Genomic DNA, 17,131 nt, shown 5'->3' on the forward strand with positions numbered 1-17,131 from the left:
AGGCGGACGTGGAGGTGGGGGGTAGTCCTGGCTGTGGTGGGCATGTGGCCTGGTCCCAAGCAGCACTCCCGCCTTCCCGCCTGAACTCGGGGCAGCAGGGCCACAGGGGCCAGTGCAGGCCTTCTCTCCAGCCCAGGACGGCCACAGCCAGGCTCTGTTGGGGGTGGTATGCCCATTTGCACACCCACACAGATGCCTGCAAATTAAAACTAAGCGTACCTTTTAGAAACAAACTATGGGATTGTTAAAATTGGAAAGTTCCATACCCAGGGCTGGTAAAAGTGGGAGAAATATCCCATGCTATTGATGGGGTTTTAGATTTAGTTTGTGGAGGGCAGTTCAGTCTCAACATTCTTTGACCAAGAAAGTCCTCTACAAGGAACGTACTTGCTCTACGGACACACGTGCCAAGACCCATACGTGCAGATGTTAGTGAGGGACCACGACATTAGCAAAGGTCCCAAAGCAACTCAGATGCCAGCGAATGCCTGCGGGTCTGCGGCTGGTTCAACTGGCCCGTCATTCTGAGCGGCCATGCGCCGACACCGTGGGGCTGTGTCTACCGAGAGCCGGCTTTGGGATTAGCTTCGGTAGGTTGTATGTGCGTGGGAATGTCTCAGAAGATACCCAGGAAACTCTCAGCCCCACCGCTGGGGTGCCGGGGAGAAACCCACATGACATGACGGAGCTTTGTGAATGGTGGTGGTGGGGGGTGCCCTTGTGGGGAGTGTCCCAGTGTCCCCCCGCTCTCCTGCCCCGCCCACGCTGAGCTCCAGCCAGGCTTGGGCCTGAGGGCTTCTTGGGCCCCTCCAGCCTTGCAAGTCAGGATTCCTGGCCAGCAGGGGTCCAGCCTGAGCCCTAAATCACAAAACCCTGGGGTTGAGGAGTGGGTTAAACCTTCTAACTCCCGGAAGGGGCGAGAAGGCCTCCGGTCTCACCTCATTGTCCTGGAACTGGCTCAGCGCCCACACTGCACCCAGATGCCAGCAGGAGCGGCCACGGTCGGGCAGCATGTCCACGATCTGCTCGATGGTGACCACACCCTTGACCTTCGGCGGCGGGGCTCGCATGGTTGGGGGGGCATTGGGGATCCAGGAGTACCAGTCGTACTGTGGGGATGGCCACCGACTCGCGTGGGCACCTCTGCGGCGCAGCCTCCGCCCACCTTCGTCTCCTGCACCTCCTCCCGAGTCCCCTCCTCCCGCTCCAGCAAGGCCAGAGCAGGCCCCTCCCTCGGGCTGGCGCCCAGTGCTTAGCACGGAACCAAACCGCACCAGGAACACCGGATTCCTGGCCCCGGGGCTGCCTGGGCTTCGTCCACCCCCGTCTGTCTGGAAGACGAGGAAGTGGGGCGGTCCGCCCAGGGGCCCTCAGAAGCAGTCAAGGTGGCCTTGGCCACCTCGCCCTGCCCTTGCCCACCTGGCCGAAGTTCACTGCCGCGTGTTGGGCTGAGGCCGTGAAGATCACCACAGTCAGGTACTCGGACAGCTTCTCCTTGGTCTTGATGGACTCGGGGAAGCCTAAGGCAGAGCCATGGGCTGGCTGAGGCCCCGACCCTGGGGAGGGACCCCCGACTAGCAGATACACGCCTCCACCCATACTGCTTCCTGGGTTCCCACACACCAGTGCTGGAGGGCCCGGGCGTGGGCAAGACTCACTGGGAGGGGACAGCCGCTTGGCCCAGTGTTCCTGTTGTTTCTGACCTGGGCTCTCAGGAGACACAGAAAGGCCCTGAGATGTCCCCTTGAGGCATACTGGTGGATAGGGGTCCCCTAGGGGCTCTGGCCCCAGTGCCAGGTGCTAAGGTGGAGGCCACAGGCCAGCACTGCCCAAAGAAAGTCAGGGAAGAGCAGAAGAGAGGGCTGGGGGCGGGGCAGGGGGACGTCCCTACCCGAGGCCTTCTTGCCCCGCATGCCGTACACGTAAACGTCCTTCACGAAGTCCTGCAGCTCCTGGTCCCCCTCCACCACCTGGTCGCTCTCGTAGTAGATGTCCACCACCTCGGCTGTGAACCTGGCCCGGGAGGAGAGGCCCGGCTAGGAGTGGGTGGTCCAGCCAGGGTCTGCAGAGCTGTATCCCGGGCCCCAGGGCAGAGCCCCCATCGGTGACGCTGTCACTCTTTAACGTCCAGACTCACGTCACATGCTCTTCCACCCCCGCCCCACCCCGGCATACCCTCGTTCCCCCATCCCTGCCCGTACGATGGAGCCAGGCCCTGGCCCACTTTGCCAGCTGCCCAGCCCCCTGGCCGGGTCCATCAGCGCCCAGGCCCACTCCTCCTGCTGCCCAGAGCAGGTCCCACAGCCACAGCACTCACGCCCTGATGGCCTCCCACACCAGGAGCCCGTCGTCCCGGTAGAAGTAGTAGGGGATGTCTTCTGTGTTGTCCATGCCCCGGGCCTTGATGGCCTCAGGGAAGCACAGGGAGCTGTAGGTCAGGTCCTGCATGGACTTCTGCACCATCTGCACGTGGCCACCGCCCCCTGTGGCGTTGGCCTTGAGCAGGAGGGGAGACAGCGCCGTGAGCCGAGGCTGGTTCCCCCCCTCCAGCCTTCCAGCCCCAAAGCTCAGCATGAGAAACTGTGAAAGGGCAGGAGGGTGACCAGGCCTGCCGAGGGCTAACCTAGGTCTCATGAGGTGGGTGGGAGGGACGTGTGGCTCGGAGAGTGCCAAGGGCAGCCCAGTGAGAGGTTACGGGGAGGAGCCTCCGCCCGATCAAGATGTGAGGGGCTGAAGTGCAGAGACTGGGAGCCAGCCACAGGAGGGAGGGGAGAGCTCCCACCCCGAGCAGCGCAGCAGGGATAGCTGGCAGGGTGGAGCCTGGGCTGGAGCAGCCCTCTGGCCAGGCCTGCCCTCGTCCTGAGCACGGGCTGCCCAGAGCCCGAGCACTGCTCTCTGGGACCTGATCTTTGGGCACAAGACGGGGGCAGATACCAGCCCCCAGGACCCTCACAACTCTGTCGAGAGCATCTTGTGTGCCAAGGTGAGGGCTGGATAGACGCACCGGCTGCTGAGATGCAGCCACACACACACGGTGGCTGAGCGCTCAGGGTACAGAATCTTCAAAGGAGGGCTTGGGTGCTGGGGGCCAGACACTGGTCCGCTGTAGGCGTTTGACCCAAGCAGGACCAATAGAGTTGCTCCCTGGTACTTTCTATTTGGATGGAAGAAGATGTCACTGTGTGGGAACATGAGCTTGGAGCTCACTGTGATGAGGTCCTGTTCCCTCTCCCACAGGGGGAAGGCTGTCCGAGAACCCCGTCTGAGAGAGTGGGGCCCACACAGTTTAAAGAGTGGAAGAGCTCCATCCAGTGGCTTGTACCCTGGGGACATTATTCGAGTCCCTGGTCCCTGCGTATGAGGCATCCTGGTGGGCAGGGGTTGCTTGGGGGCTCTGGGCCCAGCACCTGGTGCTGAGAGGGAGGCCACAGGCCGGTGTTGCCCAGCGAAACACGGAGCTAGGAGCTGTGGCTCCCGAACCCGAATATGTCCAGGTGTGTGAGATGATACAGTTCCTTTACAGCTGCAGCTGGTCTGAGATGGGTTTTGTCATTTTCCACCCAAATGGTGATTCAACCCAAGTGATCGTCTGGCCTGCTCACTAATGGGAGATGAGAAAGCAGGAAAGTTGGAGGTAGGGCTGCCGGGAGGGTCCAGGCTTGGTAAGCCTCCTGAGGGGTCAGAACAGGGGTGGGGTGCTGCCTGAGAGGGTGTGATTGGCAGGGGGGACCTGAGCCCCCGCTGACAGGGCGAGTAGGCTGGGAGCACCGACGGCCTGCAAGGGCAGAGTGTGGGAGGCTGTGCTCAGAATGATGGGCGGCAGAGTGGGAGGGGAGATGCAGGTCCCCAGTGTGTAAGAGGTGGGGAGGCAGGAGGATGGAGAGGGGAGGGAGGAGGTGACGGGGAGACCACGGTGAGGAGGAAGAGCGGGTGGTGCTTGGAAGTGGCTGGGTGGGAGGGGTGGACGTGGGCCAGGGAAGCTGGGAGGCTTCACTTGGAGCACCTGCAGCCTCCCACCCTCCCCAGGCCTCCACCCCAGTGCCTAGGGGGCTGGTCTCCTGAGAGGATATCTGGACCTCAGGTTGGAGTGGAGGCCGCCGAGGTCCTGAGAAGTAGGTGCCTGCCGGGCCAGGGTCTTCGGGGCACCGAGGCGGGCGGGAGGCACCCACCTTGTCAAAGAGGCCGTACTTGCAGATGAGCTGCTCCCGGGCCTTGGTGTTGATGGCGACGGTGAACCGCACGTGTGCCACCAGGAGCTGGGTGGAGGGGCAGGAGGAGACATCAGAGAAGGCCGGTCGGGGGCGCCTGACCAGGTCTGTGCCTCCTCGGGGGTCCTCCGTGGAGGGGCGATGCTACAGGCCTCAGGGAGGGAGTGAAGCTGACATGCTGACCTTCACTGTGGAGCCGCTGCCAGCGGCCTGGGGGATGGGCGCCGCTCTAATGCTCTAATGCATAATGGTCGTGATAAAAATGATGACAGTCAACACTTACACAGAGCATAACTGTGTGCTAGGCACTGTTTGAAGCTCTCGAATCTGTCAACTATTTTAACCCTGACAGTAATCCTAGGAGGCAGGCATACTATCTGAACTGTTCTACAGATGGGGAAACGGAGGCACATAGAGGTAACCTGAGCCTGCTGTCACCCCAGCAGTCAGTGCCGGTAGGATTTGGGAACAGAGAAGGGCAGTGACAGTGCCCACCCCACCCAAGGCGAGCCCAAGCTGGAGTCAGGCCCCAGCCCTGTGTCCTCAGGAACCAGCAGGCTCAGAGCCACTTCCTTCCTTGGGGGTACTTACCCACCTCCCCAGCATCTCTCCAGGGGTCTCTTATGGCCACTCCCAGCCACAGTCCTGTGAGGATGTCAGTACCCCTCCTCCCTCCCTTCTGTCCCCCACCCCCCATATCTGGATACCCTCTCCCACCAGGTAAGGCAGCAGCTTGCTGTACCTTGAAAATGGGGTGCACAGCAGGCAGCTGGCGGTACAAGGCGATGCCAAAAACCTCAGACACTAGATGTGTGCGCAGAAGGTGGGTGATGGTCTGGTGGATGTGGAAGTCACTGGAACGCACCCAGATTTTGGCCAGAAGCCAGTCATACTTTGCATCCGAAGGGAGAAAAATGGGGTTCTCATCTCCTGGGACCTGGTTGAGCTGATACATTGGAGAAAATACTGCAGTATTTCGCTCCAGACTGTAGGCGCAGAAGAGCCTGGCCTCGCAGGAAATTCCAGGAGAATCCAAATTTCTTAAACAGTGACTTTTGAATTATGAGAGGATCGTGGAGGAGGGCAGAGGCCTAGAGATCGTATTTCCCATCCCAGCTGCATCACTTACTACCTGTGGGACCCTGGGCAATGTAGCCTTTCTGAGCTCTGTCTTTGCCATCTGTAACAAGGGCACAGTGTCTACTCACCTCACAGTTATTAGAAGTGAATGAAAGAGCATGAAGGCATCAGCAAGGAGCGAGCACTGTCATGTGTGAAGGCTGTGGTCTTCCACCCGTTCCCCATCTCCGCTCCTCCCTCCTGGTTCCACCTGCTTCTCTGCTGCTGCTTTTTGGTCTCCCAACTTTCCTTTCCTCTGCTCTCCCCTTAAATACTGCTGTTCCCTAGGCTCTGTCTTGGCGCTCCTGAGTTCCCTTCTGGCCCAAGATTAGCAACTCCAGTTCCTGGGGCTCTAGGGCCAGCATGATGCAGTGTCCCAAGTCACTGTCCCTTGAACCCAGCCCTGCAGCCAGGTGCCTCCTTAGTAGAGGCTGGCTTGTCTTTCCCTTCCCCGTTTCAACTCCACACTGGGGCAGGGGTGATTTTTTTTTCTAAAATGTAAATCACGTCAGGTCAATCCTGTCTTTAAAAACACCCAGTCACCTCTTCGTGCCAGAAAATAAGGTCGCGAAACTCCGTGATCTGGCCCTGACATATCTACATTATCCAGCCCTTCCTGCCCAAGCCCCTGGTCCCTAGCTTTGTCCATGACAACAGCCCTTGGCATTCCTGGGGCTCTCCCCTAGCGCCCGGTGCAGCCTCGGGACCTGACAGCCCGATGTCATGTGAGCCTGCAAGGTAGTTGCTGTCATGACCCATCTTTCTGAGGAGGACACGGAGCCTGTGAGGGGTGGACACATGGGACGAGAGTGAATTGTCCAGAACAGAGGAGGAGAGCGGAGGAGCCATCGTAGGAGCTGGGGGCTGGGCCGGGTGTTAGGCTCTTGCTGGGAGCAGTGTGGCGGGAACAGGGTGACCCAGGAGAAGAGCTGCCTGAGACGTGGGGGAGCCAGACCAATTTGGGTCCTCAAGGTCATGCTAAGTATTTTGGAAGGTAATTTCCCTGTCTCTCCCTCAAAAACAGAGATGAGGTCCAATAGAAATATAATGCAAGCCACAGGTGGAATTTAAAATTTTCAGGTAGCCCCCTGTAACCAAGCAGGACCCTATGGGGGTCTTTCCAGGACAGATCCCCTCCATGTCCTCTGCCTGCCTCTTGTCTATAGAAAAACTTTAGCCTCCTAGGCCTTCCCTGAGTTCCAAAGAATAAATTTAATCAGAGAAGTGAGAAAATGCAGAAATAAAGGAAAACAGTCAAGCAAGATAAAATAATATACTTTAGCCATTAAAACAAAGCCAAGGAACTTTAGTTCCTCCTCAAGGGCTATAGATAATATTCTGAGCCATGTCCTTTGAGCTGTTTTGCAGATACTGAAACCCCCAGCAGGTGGAAGAAATTAACTGTTTGCTGCCCACAAGCACACAGACCCCAGACCAGTTGGAACCAGAAGGCTGATGCTGACTCCCGATTACCTCACCACCAACCAATCAGGAGAATGTCCATGAGCTGATCACACATCCCACAAACCCGCTCTCTCACCCTGTCTTTAAAAACCTTTCCCTGAAAGCCATTGGGAAGTTTGGGGCCTTTTGACCACTAGCTGCCTGGACTCCTTGCTTGGAGCCCTGCAATAAATGCTGCATTTTCCTTCACCACAATCTCTGGAAAAGAGCCAGCTGTGCAGCTGCACCAGCCACAGACCTCAACCTGAATGGGAACCTTGTTCCCATCACCAGCGGTGGGAGCTTTTGCTGGGAGAGAGGAGCAGTCAGATGAGGACCAAGTACACACTGATAGATGAGCAGAACATCCCTGCTGGTGGAGGGCTACTCCTTTGAGGCCTGGATGGAAGTAGACGCGGATGGAAATGGTGCTAAGATACTTGTATATGCCCTTGACAAAAACCAAGCAAGAGGGTCAGGAAGGCTCCTTCCTGAGCTGCTGTGGGAGCGATGGGGAGGTGGGGCTGGGGCATCGCTCCCCGTTTCAGGTGATGCATCTCAATGCTGTCACTGTGGACAGTCGCCTGGACAACCTGCAGCTCGTACCGTGGGGTTGGCGGCCCAAAGTCAGAGACCTCGAGCAAGTGAAGGGAGCAAAGCTTATATTGGCTTGCAATTCAGCAGCTTCCCACGGACCCCATAGCGGAGCAGTTCCCCGTCCTGAATGTAACCCGGTACTATAACACCAACGGGGACGTGGTGCAAGAGGAGGAGACTCCCTGCACCTGCTACGAGCACCGTTCCCCTCCCTGCGCGATGACCGAGAAGCAGCTCCGGGAGTTCAACATCAGGGGCCGCTGCCAGCTGGCTCACTACTGTGGCTCCCAGTGCCCGCGGAAGGACTGGTGCGCCCACAAGCAGCACTGTCAGGAGAAGCTGCGCCCCTTCCAGCACGAGCTCGAGCCGGAGCCTCGAGCCGCAGAGCAGCAGTGCAGCGCCCGCGCTCTCGGCTTCCAATCTCCCCGGGACTCGGCGGACGCAGGCTGAGAGCCAGACCCGGAGCTGCTGAACGAGCCGCTCCCGCAGCCGCGCAGCTGCCGGGGGCCCCTCACAGCGCACTGCCGCAGCGCCCCCTACTGCTCACCTAGAGCAGAGACAGCCGGGAGGCGCCCGCCAGGACCCTTCTCATTATCTCTATGTTAATTGTTCGTAAACTCATGTACAGTTTTTTGAGGCGGAGGACATGGGGGGCGGGGGGGCTGTCGTGGGAAGGTTCCTTAGGGTCCTGCTCAGTAACAGCCACAGTAATAAAAATAAAAACAAACGGGTGAACTTTATGTTAATAATACAATTTTATTCTACCCAATCTCTCTAAAATGTCATTTCAACATGTAAATAATAAAAATTCTATTTTTTTTCTCGTCCTAAGTCTTCGAAATCAGGTGTGTATTTTGCACTTCCAGAGCGCCTTGGTAGGGGCTAACCACATCTCAAGGGCTCTAGAGCCGTGGGTGGCCAGGGGCTCCCACGCTGGACAGAGCGGCTCTAGACAGCCCACCCCGGGCCTGCTCACCCAGGACAGAGCAGTGCAAGGAGAGCAGAGTTTGACCTTCACGATATTTTTGGTTGTTTGTGAATGCAATTAGTTGTCAACCTTTAAATATCAGTACTTTCACATAAAAATCTGGATTAATAGGTTTTCTTGGAAAATTAGGAGGTCTGCGAACTCTGAAACCATGTTTTCATAGAACAACACTCCAGCCCCTTTTAACAGTCCCAGCTCTCAGGCTCCCCACTGCCCCACCTCTCCCCTGACCCCTCCCCTGCTGCCCCCTCAGTCTCGCCCCTCTACTGTTGTCCTGCCCCACCCCCTGTCACTCCCCTCTTATTGCCCTGCCCCTCCCCTTCCCCACCCCCTGCCCCGCCCCTCCCAGTGCTTCGCTATTTCGCACTGACTGCGCGGCCCCACCCACACCTGACTCTGCTGGCAGAGCAGGTAGGATGCCTGCTAGGCTCTGGTGCATGCTCTGTGGCCAAGGAGACCTTCTGCTGCATGCTAGGGGCTATACTTGTACTATCTCATTTATCCCTCACCGTGGCCCTGCAAAGCAGGTATTCCTTGACATTCCCATTTTACATAGGGGTAAACTGAGGCTCAGAGCGGTTTAGCAGCTCTCCCAAGTCACAAGCTGGTAAACAGCTGAGCTGGGAAAGGACCCAGTGCTCTGCCTGCTCCTTGGCAGTGCCTCTGGCCTTTCTCTCCACTCTCACTGCTTTTAGTCCAGACCCTCACTTGCTATCATCCGGAACTCTTACACCAGCCTTGCAGGCCTTCCCTCCCACCCATTCTTCCCACCCTCCCCACTCCCCTCCAGGCTGCTAGTGATGCTGTGGAACTCCAGAACGCTTGGTGTTTTGTGTTTAAGTTTTGGGAGGGGTGGTGATAAGGATGTAGCCTTTTGTTTCTGATTAGGAAAGATTATATACTTACCGTAAAAAATTCCAATCATTACAGAAGAGCACAAGAAAGAAAGAAAACATTTCATAATCCAGCCTCTTTGCATATATGCATATTTGTGCAATTTTCCATACATTGATTAGCATTATAATCAAGTCTGTTGCTACTTTCTTTTGCTCACCTGTGCCCTAGCCAGTTCCATCCCAATGTTCCCAACCTGGTGACCTGTGTCCTTCTGCGACTCCCCATGCCCACAAGAGTACCTGGTCACATCTATGGTGGGCCCTTTCCTTGCATTCAGTTGACATAGAAGAGATCGTATAATCTCTACCCTGTATCTTGCTTTCTGCTGTTAACTCATAGCTGACTCAGGTCAGCTGGGATAGATCTAATTTATTGGTTGTAAAGGTGGCATAATAGTCCATGGTCTGGACATAAAAGGTCTCTGGAGGACAGGCTGCTTCAGAGGTGCCTGAGAGTGGTGAACAAGGTTCCCAGCTCGGCTTACTTCTCCATCACTTGTCCCTTTACCTTTTGCATCAGTTTCTGAAGAATAGGGCTTCTTTCTGATAACAGGCTGGGAACTCCTTTGGAGGAGAGGCGCCCCAGAGACTGGGAGACTGGTGAGGCATGAACTTTGGAGCCAGAAGGCCTGGCTCGAGCCTCAGCTCTGCCGCTGACTACCCCTGTGCCTTGGTTTCCTCATCTGCTTAAAATGATCGGTAGCACTAGTGCCTGCCTATTCAGAGGGCTGTAGTGACAGTTACATAAATAAAGGTAGGTCCTGGTCTGAAACCCTGGTGGCCAAATGTTTCAGAATTCATAATTTTTTAGGATTTTAGCAGCGTGTACATTTCATTATGTGACACCTCTCTCCCCCTCCCTGGGTCTGGGGCAACACAATATTTTACACTCAAATATGTTAGTATTTCTGCAGTGAAACATATGCATTTCATACTAAGTGAGAGAAAGCCTCTTAAATAGCCTCTCCTGTTGGTTCACAGCAAGCTTTGCTGCCAATGAATTTGCTACACATTTTTGATAAGTCTAAGAGCTTTAGAATTGTTTAGATTTCAGAATCCAAGATAAGGGGTTGTGTGTAGGCAAACCCTTGCGATAGCCTTGGCGGTTAACATCTGGCAAAGCTAGCTGCTATTACGCCCACGGCACCCAACGCCTGGTTCATGGCTGACTCAAAGTACTGTTTGCCGAGTGCCTGTCTGCCTTCCCCTTGGGGGCCACTGTGCAGCCTCCCCCGTTCATGGACCCACACCTCATCCTGGCCCGGGTGTGGTTTCCTGCTGTCTGCATACCAGCTCCCACAGTGTTGCAGTGGCCTGGTGCCTTGAGAAAGCAGATGCAGCCAGGAATGGGGAGAGATGAAGCTGTGTCCCTGCCTGCCTCTCCCCCAAACTGCTCCCCTCTCCTTCTCCACCATCTTTGGTGGAGACAAGAACCCCGGGGCACATGAAGGGAGCATCTCAGGGAACAGTTCCTGAACCCCATGGTCCCCTCTTGGCAGCCTCAGCTTCCAGCTCAGCTCACAGCCTCACTTGCCTGGGCTCTGCTGGCGTTTTGATTTGGGGCTGGTCACGACGCTGGGGTGGGGAGCCCAGTAGGCTATCCCAAGGCAGGTCCTCCTCAGAGCCAGGAAGTTCTCAAGGGTATCTTGGGGAGTGGAGCCCTTTCTGCCCATTGTGGTCAGCCCTCTCCAGGACTGGCAGGAAGCCCTAAGTTCCTGTTTTTCCTGTCTACCTGGAAAAGCCTTCAGCAGGACACTCAAGGCAGAGCTGCCTTCTCCTCCTAGAGCTTTGGTGGTGCCACCCAGGAAATCCTCCCTGAGCCCTGACTGCTGAGGGTAGAGCCGCCCGGGAAGAGAACAGGTCCCCTCAGCCTACCTGGATGGCAATGGGGACAATCTTGTTGGCCAGATTCTTGTACAGCAAGCAGATGGGCGCCGCAAGAAACTGCAGAGTGCAGGGGTCTGTTTTGTTGACATCGATGCCATCCAACAGCTTGAAGTCCACGATGAAGATGTTCCCCAGCTGTAAGAGGCAAGAGGAAATACATGCAAGTCAGTTGCAGCCTGAGATGGACCCAGCAATCAGGCGCAGAGGGAGGGAAAGGGGCCTCTGGCTGCCCTGGCAACTCAGTGGAGCTCAGAATTTTATAAAGTTCTTGGTCCTCTAACTCAAAGGCTGACTGACATCAGCTTTCACAGGTTGTGGTGGGCTCAGTAAGGTGAAGGAATGGCAGTGGCTCTTCTGCACTTGCTGTACCCGAAGTCTGCCTGACCCTCGTGAAGGATGTTGAAAGATCACCCGGAAGGACACAGTTTAAGAAGAAGAAAGTAGGCAGAGTTTAGATGAAATAGATGAGAGAAGTCAAATGCCAAGAGTGATGCTGCAGGACTCCACTTACAGAGAGTTCAAAGCTGGGTAAACTCAGTGTCAGAGTCAGGACCAGGGCCACCCTTGGGAGGAGAGACGGAAAGGGGGCAGGTTCGCAGGTGGGAGGCTCTGAGGGGTGGGATCTACAAAAGTAGGCGTCCACCGCGTCAGGAGGGGGTCGTCAGGGCCAGGGGCGGTCTTTAGAGGTGGGTCTTCAGGGGTGAGGAGGTCTACAAGGGCGGGGGGGGGGCGGGAGTCTGCAAGGGTTGTGTGTGCTCTGTGTCCTGGTCTGAGGCTGGTGGCACAGCGGGGTAAGGTGCAAAGTCATTGAGCTTGCTGCCACTCCTGATTCGTGCCCTTTTCCGTGGATATCATACTTCAATATAAAACAAATATGCACCTGGGATTTGGGGAAGGTAGAAAGCCACCCACCCCAGACTAACACTTGAGTCCCCTAGAGGGAGCTTAAGCTGAGGGCCGCAAGGGCTCCTTTCTCCAGAGCTGGAAGAGTTCAGGTGCAGGACAAGCGGCGCTTCTTTTAAAGCCTTTTGTGTTTTAAGCTAGAAATGGAGGCAGGGGTTGCGGTCCGGCTGGGGAAGGGGGTCGGGTCTACAGTACGGTGGACACTGGTCAACAGGTGCTCAAGTCAGTTGCACGTCCACGACTCTGCCTACAGAGGGCGCGCGGGGGCCACTGTGCAAGCGCTTGAGGGGACCAAGGCACTAGAGAAGCTCAAAGCCTGGCCATCATCTTCCTCCTTTTTTCGGACACAGAGGACCCTGGCAGTTGTCTGACACCAGTGATGAGCTCCGAGCAGTCTGCTCGAGATGCATTCAGGGCAGGAGTGGGACGGGGTCGGGGAAGGAAGGGATGGTGCCCTCCGCCAGCCAGGGCAGAGGGAAGTGGGGAGAGGCTGCTTCCAGGATAGCAAGTGATGGCCCCTTGGGACACCTTGGCCAGAAGTTGGAGACACTAGTCCCGGTGGGTCACAGGGTTGGCTGGGCTTCTGTGATGGGCTGGACAAATGCCTTTCAGAGCGGGTGTGGCCATCAGTGACCACTGTGCAGAAGAAATGGCTGCCTATCAAATCTTGAGCGGACCCAGGTTGTTTAACTTGATGAATGAAAGGCTAAAGGGAGGCCCTGGGAACCCGGGGGCCTGGGATTTGGGTCTGCACATGGGGCATCTCTCTGTTATTCCAGGCCACCTCCTCTCTCTGGGCCTCAGTTTCATCCTTCTGGAAAGTGAGAGCGCCAACCCTATCTCTCAGTTGATATTCTAGGTTCTGTAGAAGATGCTGGTGGTCTTGCTTGTCTGGTATTCCTGTCCTCTCCTTTTGGTCGACATAGTCCATTCTCCTGACCATAGCGATTGGTTCAGGGAATTATCTCAAGCTGGACCCATGACACTTGCTGGAAGTGTTGGGAAACAGGGACTTTCTTTCTGGGATTGGGTAATGTTTGCTAAAATGGTGGAAGGTAAGTCTGAAGCTGTTGGTGGTCATCTTTACCTCCACAAAAGGACACCTTCCTAAGAAAAAAAATCCAACAGAGGCAGAGAATTGAGAAATGGAGAAATGATGCCAATGGATTATCTGAACCTTGGACCCAGCTATGCCTGAGCTAGTCGCTTTGCTTCTTCTTTTTAAAAAAATTATTTATTTATTTGGTTGCACCAGGTCTTAGTTGCGGCACGTGGGCTCCTTAGTTGTGGCATGCGAACTCTTAGTTGCGACATGCATGTGGGATCTAGTTCCCTGACCAGGGATCGAACCCAGGCCCCCTGCACTGGGAGCATATTGTCTTATCCACTGTGCCACCAGGGAAATCCCCTCGCTTTGCTTCTTGCTGTTGCCTCAACCAATGCATTTCTTATGATTTTTTTGACTTGAAACTACAAAATCCTAACATAAAGTCTAAGAATTAAAACACTCTTGAAGAGTTGTGACGATGACTCAAAAACAACAGGGGTAGAATTTCTCTATTCATGTTGCAAAAAAATAATTGCATAGGTAAAGATTAAAAGAAAAAAACTTTGGAGTTTTAGTAGGCCACAAACTTAATGTAGATCATAAGATGCTGCCAAAGAGAAGTAGCAGAAATGACTGTGGGAATTAAGAACCATATTGTAGGTGATGGAGCGATGTATGTGTAAGAGATGCGTGGTGTGTGTGTAAGACTCCAGTCAATGGTGGCTATTGGATTATTGCTTCACCACCAAAACCACAGCTGAGCATCAAGACCATAACTCAAAGGAAAGACGACCATTGTGGTGGCAAGGACTCCTGAGTGGAGGCTGTCCCCCTGCCAGGGTGGCTGGATGCACAGATGGCTGCTCAGTCCCTTCCAGTTCTAGGATTCTCTGGCTTTTAAGGTTCAGTGATTCTCTGATTTGAAGTTTGAAACCAACAGCACTGAATCAATGTTACTACGTCCAGCAATTAAATCTACAGGGGAGAACTGCTGTGTGTGCCTGTCTACGTGGGGACAGGTTGTCACCTGTCCACATGACCAGGTGGGGCAGGAGCCCTGCCTGGGGACTTCAGCTGGGCAGGTGGCCCTCCAGAGTCAGGTGGGCGGGTGTGAGGGCTGGGAGGTCTGTCCATAGACGGCACTGACCATCGCTCTCTTTCTGGGGCCCCATGGTGAGCTGAGCAAGCAAGACAGGGTGACTGGAAACAGCAGAAGGCCGCCTAGACACCTGGGGCAGGTGGCAGGAGGCCTGGTCATCCTGGCTTTAGTGGGAATGGGCCAACAGATGGGAGACTAAGGCCAGTTCCCAGAGCCTCAAGCTCCTGGCATGGAAGGCGGCTGACACTGAGTCCCACCAGAGGAGGAGGTTTGAACCCCTTTCTGTCTCAAGACTACAATAGTCTTGGAACTGGAGAGGGCTGACCCTGCAGACGAGGGCCAGGAGAAGGGCTGGGGAGAGGGTGAGGACAGAAGCAGAAGACCAACACTTCTAATTAGGAAGTCAAAAGTTCCATCAGTTTTCTCCTTTTTTTTTTTTTTTTTTTGATGCAAGGCTTGCTTTTTTCTCCAGTTTCTTTACCTTTGCAAGGTGGGTAACAATTGATGGTCCTGTGTGTAAAGCATCTCTCACAATGCCTGGCCCACAACAGGCCCTTAGTTAGAGGGAGCTCTTTTAATTATGATATTGATATTGAAAATATTGATATTATGCTCTAAGACCTGCACATCACGGGGAAATATCCCTCTCAATTCCTCCACCTATGCTGGACAAGACAGTTTTCATAAATGCTCAGGAAAAGGAAGAGGTCACTTCACTGAGGGCAGCCGATCTTGCCGTCAGCCAGACAGATGAGCCTGGAGGTAGCAGCCTGGGGGCCAGCGAGCAATGGCCAGCAAGAAGTGGTTTCTGCCCAACAGAGTATGACCTGGCTGAGCCTCTGGCCCGGACCACCGTCTCCAGCCAACCAGGTTCTACCTCAACCTCCTGCTCCAAGGTGAGCTGCCGCTCCAGGCTGCACTCCACCATCTCTGTGGTAACCGGGAGATTCTCTGGCAGCTTCATGCAGCGCTGGATCAATACAGGGTTGCAGCCGTTCAGGAACTGGTAGCCAAACATTAAGTCTTCTTGCCAGTGATTCATAACCTGCTCTATGGAGGAGAGAATTGGAGCTCAGCCTGAGTTCTGAGCCGGGCTGAGGTCTTCCTGATGCTAGCGGAGGGCCAGAGTCCTTGCCGGGTCCCCTCTCCCAGGCACTCAGTGGACAGCCCACCATGCCCAACTGCTTGACCACTAGGTCAGGCCATGGCACCACCCCATCCTCCCTGAGCTGGCCCTTAGTGGCTCAGAAGGTTCCTGGGGAACCCCTTTCTCAAGCAGAAAAACAAAAATAGACAAATGGGGTTGCATCAAACTAAAAAGCTTTCTGCACAGCAAAGGAAACAATCAACAGAGTGAAAAGACAACCTACAGAATCGGAGAAAATCTGTGCAAACCATATATCTGATAAAAGTTTAATCTTCCAAATATATAAGGAACTCCTACAACTCAATAGCAAAAACACCAATAACCCGATTAAAAAATGGACAAAGGATTTTTTGTTTGTTTGATTTTTCGGTACGTGGGCCTCTCACTGTTGTGGCCTCTCCCGTTGCGGAGCACAGGCTCCGGACGCGCAGGCTCAGCGGCCATGGCTCACGGATGCAGCCGCTCCGCGGCATGTGGGATCTTCCCGGACCGGAGCACGAACCCGTGTCCCCTGCATCGGCAGGCGGACTCTCAACCACTGCACCACCAGGGAAACCCTGGACAAAGGATTTGAACAGACATTTCTCTGAAGACGACATACAGATGGCCAGCAGGTATAGGAAAGAATGCTCAACATCACTAGTCACCAGTGAAATGCAAATCAAAACCACAGTGAGATAGCACCTCACACCTGTCAGGATTCTATTATTAAAAAAAAAAGACAAGTGTTGGTGAGGCCATGGAGAAGTTGGAGCCCTTGTGCACAGTTGGTGGGAATTCAGGATGCACAGCTGCTATGGAAAACAGTGTGGAGTTTCCTCGAAAAGTTAAAAATAGAACTGCCACATGATCCAGCAATCCCACTTCTGGGTATTTATCCCAAAGAATTGAAATCAGGATCTTGAAAAGATATCTGCACCCTCATGTTCCTTGCGGCACAATTCATAACAGCCAAGATGTGGAAACCACCTAAATGCTCATCTACAGAGGGATGAATAAAGAAAATGTGGTATATACATACAATGGAATACTATTCAGCCTTAAAAAGGATGGGCATTCACAATATGTGACAGCATGGGTGAACCTGGAGGACATGATGCTAAGTGAAATAACCCAGTCACAGAAGGACAAGCACTGCATGGTTCCACTTAGATGAAGCATCTGAGCGAGTCCAGCTCAACAGAATCAAAGAGCAGCACAGGATGGTGGTTGCTAGGGAGGGGCTGTGGGGAGTTACTAATCCATGGCGTGAAGTTTCAGTTAAGATGAGTACGTTCTAGAGGTCTGTTGTACAACACTGTACCTATAGAAAAAGAAAAGGAAAAAAAAAAACCCCAGGTCCTTGTGCCCAGGAAGCAGGGGCCCTAGGATGAGGGAGAAGGAGGGGAGCGGGGGGCACCCTGGGGAGGAGTTTGTGAAGGCAGTTTCCCCCCTTGCTTGTCTCCTTAATGTCTCCTAATCTTTCTGTTGCTGTGTGGTCCTTCCTGTGCCATCCCTGGCAGTGATGATGCTACTGTTCTACCAAATACATCCTAGTCCAAAGGAACCCACTGTTGCTTTCACGTAAATGCTTAAAAAACAAGCTAACTCCTGCCTTTTCTCTGTTCAGAAGCATCATAAATGATTGATTTATTTAAAGAAAAAGTGTTGATATTTATGAGACTTTCGATGGTGAAATGAGGTTGAGGGTGCTCAACACTGGACATCCAAGGAGGAGAAACCTCTGGCCATGAGGGTGATCCCCAGTGGAGCGTACTGTGTGGGTGCAGGCAGTGCTGGCCTGAGGCACAGGGAGG

General features: G+C 54.4%; 1 protein-coding gene and 1 pseudogene across 1 annotated transcript in view; one reads left to right on the forward strand and one right to left on the reverse strand.

Moving 5' to 3' along the window:
* The window catches only part of ALOX5 (arachidonate 5-lipoxygenase), a 54,531-nt gene that overhangs the window by 933 nt on the left and 36,467 nt on the right, over positions 1-17,131 (reverse strand). The window contains exons 6-13 of the mRNA XM_022569481.2: positions 15,066-15,238; positions 11,127-11,273; positions 4,951-5,154; positions 4,170-4,256; positions 2,318-2,496; positions 1,892-2,013; positions 1,420-1,520; positions 939-1,109 (exon numbers count right to left, since the gene is read on the reverse strand). Coding sequence (XP_022425189.1) covers positions 939-1,109; positions 1,420-1,520; positions 1,892-2,013; positions 2,318-2,496; positions 4,170-4,256; positions 4,951-5,154; positions 11,127-11,273; positions 15,066-15,238 — 1,184 coding nt within the window. The remainder of the gene's footprint in view (positions 1-938; positions 1,110-1,419; positions 1,521-1,891; positions 2,014-2,317; positions 2,497-4,169; positions 4,257-4,950; positions 5,155-11,126; positions 11,274-15,065; positions 15,239-17,131) is intronic.
* LOC111172571 (zinc finger MYND domain-containing protein 19 pseudogene) lies at positions 6,047-7,817 on the forward strand (annotated as a pseudogene).

The sequence above is a fragment of the Delphinapterus leucas genome, chromosome 16 (genome assembly GCF_059928025.1).
Source record: "Delphinapterus leucas isolate spDelLeu-1000000601 "Yukka" chromosome 16, BTC_Dleu_Yukka2, whole genome shotgun sequence".
Lineage (NCBI taxonomy): Eukaryota > Metazoa > Chordata > Mammalia > Artiodactyla > Monodontidae > Delphinapterus > Delphinapterus leucas.